At 39.6% G+C, this 12,200-nt stretch overlaps 1 protein-coding gene across 1 annotated transcript; it reads right to left on the reverse strand.

The window, feature by feature from the left end:
- LOC115749934 (glycine-rich protein 23-like) lies at positions 1-742 on the reverse strand. Its single transcript, XM_030686984.2, has one exon. The coding sequence runs from the start codon at positions 703-705 to the stop codon at positions 196-198; it is 510 nt and encodes a 169-aa protein (XP_030542844.1). The 5' UTR covers positions 706-742; the 3' UTR covers positions 1-195.
- Positions 743-12,200: the final 11,458 nt, after the last annotated feature.

Genomic DNA, 12,200 nt, shown 5'->3' on the forward strand with positions numbered 1-12,200 from the left:
TTACTATGAAATGCATGTCTTGTCCATTAACTTGCTGTAAAAAGCTTATTGAGACATAGGAATCAAACTTAACGTGCAAGAGAGACCAAGGATCACTTCTCTCTGGCCGCACTAGCCTTAACATTTTAAGCACTAATTAAGGGAAAATATAGAGTAGTCATTTGGAAAGACATTTTTATATCTGGCTCTCGCTTTTTAAGGGTATCCACCACCAGCACCAGCTCCTCCACCAGCACCATACCCTCCACCAGCACCAGCTCCTCCACCAAGCCCCCCACCGCCACCACCTCCAAATCCTCCACCACCGCCTCCTCCAGCTCCACCACCTATCCCACCGCCAGCGCCAGCCCCACCACCATATCCACCACCAGCTCCCCCGCCATAGCCACCACCTAATCCTCCACCGCCGCCGCCTCCAAGACCACCTCCACCTCCTCCGCCTAGGCCGCCTCCTTTTCCGAGTCCCCCACCGGCACCGGCTCCTCCACCATAGCCAGCTCCCCCACCAGCACCAGCACCACCACCCAACCCTCCTCCACCACCACCTCCAGAGCCACCACCAAGGCCACCACCGTATCCAGGACGGTGGTAGAAGGTTTTCTCCTCCTCGAAGGACGCCTCCTCACCCAAAAGCACCCTAGAGTAGCCAGAGGTGCAAACTAGAGCACCAAGGAGCACAAGGAGAAGCAACTTGGAAGTGATCATCTTCAATGTGAAGCAGTTTAATCAAATTCTCTGAGAGATCTTGATTTGTTTGGTGAGAAGTGGAGGGACGAGAGAGGGGCTTATATAGAAGTGAGCATGAGTCTAAAGATTGAGAGGAGGGGTCTTAAATTTTGGCCCATCTTCTCAACTGAAAACCGTGTTAAGGCATTTAAATGCACTCTCCAACAACCCTTTGAAAAAGAAGAGAAGAAAAGGCCTTCCTCTTCCGTGCATGTCCCCATTAGCTTCTGACATGGAAGACTAGAGCTCAATTTGCATGGACTTTTGCGTCGACGCTGCATGGATTCGAGCTGGGTTCATCTGCATCATCTCTCTCTCTCTCTCTCTCTTTATTTCAAGGCAGCTAGATAAAGAAAATTACACTAGTTCCCAGGAACAACTTAGGAGGCCATATGAAAATGAAGAAATATATTGAAGACCGTATTTATTTCTCGATCAATATTTTCATGTCAAATGTACACTAAGAGTAGATCATATAACCTCAAGGTTTGGCGCTGTTCGTTGGTGCATTAAGGAATTTCCTGTTGAGAAACTTGAGGTCATCTATTCGAATTTCACCGACCACGTGCAGACTGTTCTAGTTAAGGACCCCCTACATGGACTTAAGGTTTGGGCTTAATAATTTGTTTAGAAGCGACACGTAAATATTCCCACTTACTGTACGAGCAAAATAACCAGCGAACCCCGCGCGAGTTCATAAATAAAAAGAATTTAAAAAAAAAAAGGGTTCGTGATTAATTTCTTAGCAGTTGGCTAATTGGCGAAAGAATCTTAATTTCTAAATTTCTTTATATAGAGGTTTAACAAACCCTAGGACAAAAAAATAAAGCACTTTCATAGCTTACACGTCATGAAGATTGTAACACGTCTAGAAAGGGAAATTGTTCAAAAAGTACTAAATTTATTCTATTTTTGTCAATTCAGCTATAAACCTTTTAATTATGCTAATTGAGTTCTAAATCTTTTTAAGTTTTTCCAATTGAGTCCATCCAGCAGATTTTGACTAAAAAATTGTTGAAGTGAACGTCGGTCATCCCACATGGCACGACCGGCGCCGACATGGACAATTTTTATAAATACTTTAAAAATATATTTTTTTCCAATTTTTTTTTCTTGTCTTTCCTTCTTTACTTTGTCTTTGATATGATCGGCGAGGGTCGCTCGGCCCTTGCCCGAGCTCGCCCATGGCCATGATGTCCTCGCTCGGTTTGGGTGAGGGCCTGGTGACCCTCGCCGTCCATAGTAAAAGTAAAAGAAAAGAAGGAAAAAGAAAAGACAAAATAATAATAAAAATATGAAAAAAAATAAAAATTCAAAAATTATCCACGTCAACGCGAGTCATACCATGTAGAATGACCGGCATCTATATGAGGGATTTCTAGCAAAAATTGGCAGTATGGACTCAATTTGCAAAATGCGAAAAGATTTAAAACTCAATTGGTACAATTGAAAGGTTTAATATTGAATTGGAAAAGTGCAATAGGTTTAGGGATTTTTGGACAATTTTTCCCATTTAGAAAGATATAATTATCTATAAAAAAAATTAAATATGACAAATAAGAGAAATATATAATATCAGCTCCCGGAGGTTACATATGGCTTCATGAGCCAAGCAACCGAAAATGAGGGCCTCCTTAAGCATTGCAAACAAAAGATACAGGCAAAATGTATTGCGTGTCACATTTACTGCAGGTTCCCTTCTAAAGTTCATTAATTAATCCGGGAGAAATAAATGAGATGCCAGTACATTTGCAGACCCAACATGTGTCCGTTGACCTCGCTTGTTTTAGCTCCACAAATTGCAAGTTTCCCTGTTTTTCTTCAATGTGATAAAGATTGCTTGTTAAGTCAAAGAAATGGGGCCCTCTCATTATCTCTTACTTCAATTTGGGAGCATTAATTTAATTTAAGGAGGATTAGAGACAGAGTGCAGTATTCTACCACCCCACATCATGGTATGGTGAACTTCGGAGCCATTGAGTCTCCCTCGTTTCTCGGAGGTAGGAGGCGTTTTGATTGATTTCGGATGCATTTATCTCGCGAAAAAATATATTTTCTTAAAAATAATTGTTCTATTATTTAGAACAATTAGTAAATAAAAAAGTATTTCTCTTGTAAATAAAAGTCTATACGTGCATTCATTTTTGTAAGTGATATAAGAGATTATTTTCAAAAAAATAGTATTCAAATATTGATTTTTTTAGAGGTTTCCATTAGGATAAAAATTTTCAGGCTCCAACGAAGTAATGAATAAATAACAGAGAAAATGAAGAAGAGAGAATGAAGTATCTCCTTTTTGTGAATTGCAAAAAGAGTTCTGTCTCAATCTTTCATACACCAATTTTTAGTAGAGAGTTGGTTCTGCTAATTTCACAGAAAATGAATAATTTGAGAAATATTTTTCAAAACACTATCGCTTATGTAGCTTACAAAAACGCATAAATCGAAAAATACTTTCATCATTCACCAAAATATTTAGACATAAATTATTTTCGGTAATGAAAATATTTTTCCATGACTGATTATTTCAAGCGGTGCGAGCTATTATTTTTAGAAATGTGTTTTTCAAATCATTAATTTTTCGTGAGATAGAAAGTTTAATACTGTCTCTTTTTTCAACCATGAAAATAGGCAAGAATGAGAACAATAATTTCACTCCTCTCTTCTCGTCCAGTCAATGCACTAGACTGGTTCCGCAGATACATACGAACTTTTTGCAATGTCTATGTAAGCATGGCGTTCTCCATTTTGGTGGCAGTAATTGTTTCGAGGAATTCCTTTTGAATGTACTTACTCGAGAGTTCGAACAAAAAAGTGTCTCATGTTGAATGCCAGAAATAATGTGGCAACTGTCACGCTCCGATCCCTGGACCCGCAATAACGCTATCAAAACGCCTCAGGTCAAAATGGACGACGTCTCAAGCACGTCATTGACCCATTATTTTTATCTTTTATTAACGCATGCGGAACATGTAATTTCCCCAAACAAATATAAAATCTACGGGAATAAAAAAGTAGGATGTCAAACAAACAGCCACATCAATTAACAACACAACGATCATTTTTATCTAATTATCATGTTAATCCTAGGAAGTACGTACATACAAGCCCTACCTCGGGGCCACTTTCTACTGTCCTTAAAAATACTAGTTTAGGATTGGAGGTTAACACTACTCCATGCTACTCAAAAAGAAGCCACGCTCACTTCTAGCTTCCCATAGCTAAGATCTGAAAAATGTTTAACAACAACGGATGAGATATAAAATCTCCGTGAGTCAATGCCTAAGTCCAAGTAGGACATCGACTCGCTCAAGACAGCCTAAACATGTAAGATAATATCGATAGCAAATCAATAGCGTGCAACTCACGCCATGCTATAACTACCACATGATTAAGTACAATATCACAGTAAATTTTCAATCACATGCAAACTTACCCCACCATGGGCCACACGACGAACAGTTCATATCATAACAGCCAATAACATATAAACCAAGGCACTCAACCAGAACACCCATCACAATCCCATACATAATGTATCACACGTGTTTCGGTTATTAGAGGCCATCAAGCCCAGTGCACACGACTGGTGTGGCTTAACACTATGATTGGCAATATTTAACATTACGATTGGCGGTGTCTCTTGGCATAACCAGGCTTCGTCCCTTACTTCCGACGACGGCGTCCGATAGTCCGTAAGATTTGTACGAGCGGCACAACACAAAACTACCGGGAATCCCTATAGGGGCTTTGGTCCTTCACAAGCTGCGACCGGTGTCTAATAAGTCATGTTATTCCGTATGACCGGCACGACACGAACTTACTAGGAAACCGTACGACTAGCACGGTATAATCTCATCATATGACCACACAAGCACACTGGACAATCAAGCCGGTTTTTATCTTTGCATTTAATCCAATGCATCCACAAGCGATCGTGCTCAAAACTTGGCTCCAGGACATTTTTATGCTCAAAATTCAATCCACACGTGGCTACATAGATATACATATCATCCATAAGACTTCGCAACCATAAATAGGGTAATCACTCATATCAATCCGGACAAATAGCGGTCATTATACAATGACCTAATAATAATACAATAATTGCCCAATATAAATAATAATCGGACAGTAATAATTAATTAACGTAATTAATTATCTCGATCACGTTTAATTAATCCGACTCGATTAACTATTCCAGACTTCCATTATTAATACCAAAATATTTAGTCGACTCGGCTTCACGCAAGTAATTCGATCGCATGCAATTAAATTATCCAGCTCCAGCTAAATAATCTAATTAGCAGTTACTAATATTAAATCTATCCTTAAACGTAATTAGCGCCTTAGTCAGAGTTTAGGGGTTAACTCACAACTCCTGCGTTCGATGTCGAGTCGGGTGTGAGGCGATGCGAATTCAAATTTAAGTCCACGTTCAAGTTCGCGGCAACCAACGGAACTCGCACGTCAGATTCTTGAATCGGCGCGGTGTTAACGATTCTAGCATCAGATCGACACGTCTTTGGGCTGGATCGAGTTGGAGGCTCGCGGGTTGGGGTCCAAGGTCAAGTTTAGGGATTAGAGATCGGGATTTCGGACCTCGTACGGAGCTCACAGCTCACCAGCAGCGGCTGGAGGCTCGGTTAGGCGAGACATGGCTTCGGGTGCGGGAGGTCGAAGGAAAAACGGTGTCACGGACCGAAGCTTGCCTGGACGATAGCAAGACGAGGGAACGGAGGAGGGGCTGTGGGTTCGGATCTGAGGTGGTTGCGGGATTGACGGTTTGGTTCGTGGGTCGCAAAGGACGGCCGTTGAGCTAGCTGGGTTGGTTCGGATGGGCGGCGGGGGTGTTCGGCAGGGCTCGGGACGGTAGGCTCGCGAGTCCAACTCGGCTGACAACGCGACAATGGGTCGCGGGCGCGGCTGTACAACGGCGGTCGAGTGACGGAGACGTTGAGGCTTGGTTCGTGGCTAACCGCGAAGGGCGCGACGGCGTCAGGATGAAGTAGCTGGCGACGAGCAAAATGGACGGCTGCAGTGGGTCTCTGGGCCGTTTGGACTCGCGGATCTTGGCCAGCTCGCAGGCGACGTCGCTGGCGGTTCGGCGACAGGCGGTGACGAGGCGACGACTGGATGTTGGTGCGTCGCGGCGGCGAAGGCCGGAGGCGGCTGGGCAGTGAGACCGTCGGTGGTGGTCGTTGGTTCAAGCGAAACAGAAAGAAAAGAAGAGGGACGAAGTAGCAAAGCGAAGAAGAAGAGAAACAGTGCACGGGGGGGGTTTCGGTCGCGTCGCAACGCAAGAAGAAGAAGAAAGAACAAGGAAGAAAATGATGCAAAAGGAGATGGGATTGTGGTGGGCCGCGTCAACAGCAAAGAGAGAGAGAGGTTATCACGTGGGCTTCAAAACTTAGGGGGCAAGTTGATGAGGTAGGAGTGATGTCAGCCAAGGAAAGTGAAAATGACCTGTTTTTTTTTTTTGGGTCCAAAAGTGAAAATGACCTTGGGCGGCCACAAATTGGGGAGGGGGATTTCGACTGAAAAGGGAAGAGAATTGGGGCCCACAGAACTTTTCAAAAATTCCTTAATTCCCTTGTCTCGAGCGTATAAATCCCACGGGCGATTTGGTAATTTAATAAATAGGTATCGGACGGTCACTTGGCTCAATTGACCGAAGGTAAAATTGAGATTTTCGCATTTAGGATTCAAAAAAAATTAAATTTTTCGCGCAAATAATCTCGATACTACGAGTCAAAGTTTGACGATTCAAACTTGACTTTTTCTAACGAATGTTTCGGAACAATCAATCATCGTCTCTTAAATCCTCAAAATCCAAATTTATTTTCCACGTTGGAATTTATAATTTTCTTGCAGAGGTCGAAATTTCAGGACGTCACAGCAACTCTCACAGGGAACTTATTCGTGTTAAATTGGGGAAAATGACACTTTTAGTGTCAAAAATTGTGTAAAAAGATTACTTTAATGTCAAAAGTTTCAATTAGATCGCTTTGGTACCAAATCGGAGACAAAATGATCACTTTAGTGCTTCCGGCAAGAATTTTAGATCAAAATTACCACATGTCATTAATAATTATTTTTTAATAAAAATGACATTTAAAAAAATAATAAGTCCACGTGGGTTGCCATGTGGACTTTACACTTTAAAATAAATTAAAAATAAAAATTCAATTTAAAAATTAACTAAAAATAAATTCTTTTAAAATACAAATTTTATTTAAAATTAAATTAAAAATAAGCTTAAAATTTAACAAAAAACTGTTAAGAAAAAAAAGAGGCCTCCTGTTTACCAATGGCGGGGGCTTTCACAAGCCCGCACCGCCGCCGCCCCACTAGCGCCATCAATGGCCGATGGTGTTAGGCCATGGCCGGATGGGTCGCCGAGCCTCGGGGCAGGTCCGGCAACCCTCCTCTCACATGGGTGAGGACCCCCACCCTTGCCCAAATTTGGGCGAGGCCCTCTGAGCCCTCACCTGCGATTGGCGGCTCGCCACCTATTTATGCTACTAACCTTTTCTTTTTAGCTTTTTTTTTTTTTTTAAATTTTAAGCTAATTTTTCAATTTATTTTAGATAAATGTTTTCCCAATTTTTAGCTTTTTTATTTTTTAAAACTAATTAAGTTTGTATTTTTATTTTTAATATTTTTGCAATTTTTACCTCTTTTATTACGGATTGGACCTCGCCGGAGCCACATCGCCTTCACTTATTAATAAAATAAGTACATGTCGGAATTTCAGCGGACTAAATTGAACTTGGCACTAAAATGATCTCTCTCTCTTTTTTCCAAAAACTTGGCACTTAAGTGATCCGTACACAACTTTTGGCACCAAAATTTTCCTTTTCTCGTTAAATTGAGATGATTCTTACAAATTTGTAATTTACTAGTACATTGATGAAGTTCGCTCGGATTCCTCCGATTGTTATCTTTCTCGGGCGAAATATGTTAAAGCGGGACTCACTAATAAAAAGATTTCTACAACTCTCATTGAGACTACTGCCAAATTTGATGATCAAATGGGACTCCTCTTTTGAATGTTGTACTCTGTCGATAGCAGGTTGGTGGTCTTATATTTGTCATTGTTACTCGTCCTAACATCACTTATGATATTCACATTGTCAGTCGGTTTATGACCATGTTGCTACAACTCACTTTGCTACTGTTCTTTGAATTCTTCGTTATGTCAAGGGCACCTTATATTATGGTCTTCACTTTTATGTTCATTCTTCCTTCGAGGTGAAGGCTTATTTTACTACTAACTAGTTAGGAGACCATTTGGATAGTCATTACAAACTACTTTTTCTTTCTAGGTAACTCACTTATCTCATGGCATAGTAAGAAACAGAACATTGTCGCTCGATCTAGCATGAAAGTAGAATATCAAGCCCTTGCTTATACAGCATCATAATTATTATTGTTGCGGTAATTATTACATGACACAAACATTCGTCATAAAGGTGGAACAATCATTTATTGCGACTATTAGAGTGCTATCTAAATAGTACATAATGATGTTTTCCATAAGTGCACCAAACATATTAAAACATATTGTCATTTTATACGCGCTTCATGCGGAGCGGCATGCAAAAAAAAAAAAAAAAAACTACCATTCAAGCTGACCATTAATGACTAGTGTCCAAAACAACCTTCGTCCCCACGCCACTAGTGGAAGCCGAGTTTTATTGCTGGACAGCTCATGATGTTCATATCGATCTATTATGCGCCTCTACATCTAGCATTGGGTAGACCTCTTACAATCCGAGCTCAAGTGATTCACCAAAGTGACAAGACCTTGAAAGCAGCCTTGTTCGAATCGTTTTCACTTCATCGATTGATTTGATTGTTGATGTTTTCAGCAAGGCACATCCACCCGGGGTTTTTCAAGATGTTTTCTCCAAGATTGAGTTGGCTTCTTTTACGTCGCCTTGAATTTGTGAGGATGTTAGAGATATATTTTCCTTGATTATGTATATCTCTCAACATTGTGCATTATTTGTCCTTAATTGATCTTGATTGACTGTAATTGATATAACAATATTATGTTACTATATATAGTCATCCTTGTGAAGCCTATAAATAGACTCATCTACTCGTCATTATTAAGAATATATACAGAAATTAGGGGCGTGCAAACTGGACCGGACCGGCTCGGACCGGCCGGGTTGGTCTTGCCCTTGAGGTGGATGGTCCGGTCCCCGGTCCCAATAAATGGGACGGGTGATCGGGCAGTCCGATCCTCGGGTTTCTTGTATTGGGACCGGATCGGACCGCCAATAATATATAATTATTTATATATAAATATATACAATTGTAAAAAAAAATTGAAAACAAAACAGAATAATAAAAGTCCACTGCCCATTTTTTTCCCAATCTTGCACGGTCGCACTCTCCTCCTCAAGACTCTCTTTTTAGTCTTATTTTCCATCTTGTTTTTGGTCATCTTTTCTCTCTGCAGGCTTTTTTGAGTGCGGTTGGTGATGTTTTTATCATGTAATGGCTGGATTTGGTATTGAATTCGAACATTTTAGTCAAGTTCGTCGATCATAAAAGTCATAGCGATTCGCTATGTTTTTACCATGACATAGTTTATTAAGTTGACTAGATTTTCAATAGTTAGCGATCCTACTCGACCGGGATCGAGATCGGACCGGGACCGTCGGTCCCGGTCCGGTCCTTGGTCCCGAAAATATGGGGACCGAGACTACAGTCCGGTCCCCGGTTCCATGCCAGGCCTGGGACTACAGTCCGGTCCCCGGTTCCATGCCGGGACGGGACCGGCCCGGACCATGCACACCCCTAACAGAAATTATTCAATTCTATTCTCCTTGTTACTCTTATCTAATACCACATAAGCTTTGATAGCAAACAAGCCAAAAAAGGCTCTAAAATAATCAATTCAAACTTCCATAAAGAGAGCTGGCAGACTATGAGAAATTCCTCAAGATCTAGAAGCGATTAAAGTTGGTCAAATCCCCATGTAGTTTATAAGTTTTTAGTACGTATAGCTACATTGGATTAAATGATTTTTTTTTCTTTTTTTACAACGAGAAAACCGATCATAAGTACGTAAACTTGGAGCCACAAAATATCTCAATAAGTATATCGTTCGATAATCTCCTGAGGATCCATGAAACACCCAGCAAAATCACGACCGATATAAGTCCAAGCTCCACCTATGTATGTGACCCACAAGGAGTCGGAGTAGAACGCAGCGAACAGAGAGGATCAACCTTGTGACGTGATGATACATGTCCGAGCCCGTCGTTTATACATCCTCACCGACCCTTCGAGTTGTGAGGATATATTTACTTTCGTAACAAAAGAGAAGAAGAATAATGCTAGATATACAATATTCACACGCCAACTTTGTGTGCATGAGAGAGAAAGAAATCTGCATAGACGAAACATATGGATACTACGAAATGCATGTCTTGTACATTAATCTGCTGGAAAAAAGCTTATTGAGACATAAAAATCAAACTTCAGGTGCAAGAGAGACCAAGGCACTTCTCGCTGGCCGCACTAGCCTTGAGATTTCAAGCACTTGTAAAGTAAGACATAGAGTAATCATTTGGAAAACTCATCCTTATAATTGGTTCTCGCTCTTTCTTTGTTCTTCTTGTCTTTTTTTTTTATAGTTTTTATGGAAGTTAATTCTGAAACTGCTATTAATAGTTATGATTACGTGCATGAAAATTCTGTTTAGAGTAACTGAACGAAAAAAGCAAAAATAAAAAAATCCATTGAAAGTGAATACTACATGTAGAAAAGGTATGCAGTCAAATTTTTTTCAGGGATATGTGCACTAAAATGCCTGAAACTTGCCATGATAGTGCAATTGGCTTCTAAAATTGACAAAAAGTGCAATCAAGTCCTAAAACTCGTCAAAGTAGTACAATCAAATTCTTCTATTAACTCCGTTCATTTAGACTAACGAAAAATATTGACGTAGGTTTGTTTTAAATTTTCTCTATCCCACATGGCAATGATGTATCTAAAAGTGAAATATAAAGCTAAAACGACATCATTTTGTCCTAAATTGTAGTTTTTTATCCAAAATCTTAACAAAATGAAATTAAAATATTACAAGTAATTGAACGCTACTCCCCATAGCAAGATTGATTTGTAGCTTGGAGGCTTATCAGCGCCGTTTAACTAAGGGGATCAAAATGAATTTAGGTGGCTTTATAACGTCTCGGCAGGCTAATAATATACTGAATATCTTAGAAGTGACATTCGAAATTTCCTATTATTGTTCTAAGTTATAATGTGGTTAGATGCCTTTCAGGGCTTCCATGGATTCAATATCTTAGAAGTGACATTCGTAATTTCCTCTTACATGTTTGTGCATGATCTGCAGAGAACCCCACGCGAGTTCATCAGCGAACGGGAAAAAATGCCATTCGGGTTTTAATTTATTAATCGTTGGTTAGTTTGCGAAAGATCTTCCGATATAGAGGTTTAATAATCCTTAAGATAATAAAAGGGAAAATTACCAAAAAAAAAAGTCCTAAACTTATTACATTTGTAACAGTTCAATTATAAAACTTTCAATTATGCCAATTTTTTTTTTTTAGTCATACACATTTTCATATTTTGTCTATTGAGTCCATCATGCCAATTTTAGCCGGAAATTGCTTACATGGACACCATATAGGAAAATGCATTTCCAATCTTGAGTTTTTCGCGAAAGCCTTAGACCACTCTTTCGTGCGTGATATAATTCATGTTTTATTTTGTAAATTTTTATTTCTGGTCGAAGCTTGTGGTTATTTCATGCACCAATGAAATGCACGTTACTTACGTTGCGAATAGCGGTTCGCACTTCCTCCCTAAATTCTCTAAATGTTCGGTGGGGATAAATATATACTTTAGCTCCATCAATTTCATGAAAAATAAATAATTTAAAAGAAAAAAATCACTCGTATCGTTTGAAACAATTATTCAAGGGAAAATGTATTCATTATCAACAACAATTCGTGTCTAAACAATGATGATAAAAATATTTTTCATCCATTTATTTATATAATCTACCTGATCAATCTCCAAGGACACCTCGGAATTAGCAGGAATGTCCAAAAAAGGAAGTGTATGTTGAATACACTAAGGATGTCGATATTGATATTCGGACAGCCTTTCTTTATTCGCTACTCCAAAGGTGATCTCCTTTTCTTAAGGAAAATTACCAAAAAAGTTCTAAACTTATTGCATTTGTGCCAATTCGAGTGCTAAACTTTTTTTTTTTTGTAATTCAGTTCTAAACCTTTTTCAATTGTGTTATTTCAGTCCATCGATAAACTTTAACCAACTCGACGCTGAAGTGGACTCCGGTCGGCGGGCAATCGGATATTTTAATATTTTTTAAATTTTTTGAATTTTTTATATTTTTATATTTTTTTCTTTTCTTTTTTTTTCTTCTTCTTATTCCTTTTTTTCTCTTCGTAGGGAGGGAGGGG

Source organism: Rhodamnia argentea, chromosome 2 (genome assembly GCF_020921035.1).
Source record: "Rhodamnia argentea isolate NSW1041297 chromosome 2, ASM2092103v1, whole genome shotgun sequence".
In the NCBI taxonomy this organism is placed as follows: domain Eukaryota; kingdom Viridiplantae; phylum Streptophyta; class Magnoliopsida; order Myrtales; family Myrtaceae; genus Rhodamnia; species Rhodamnia argentea.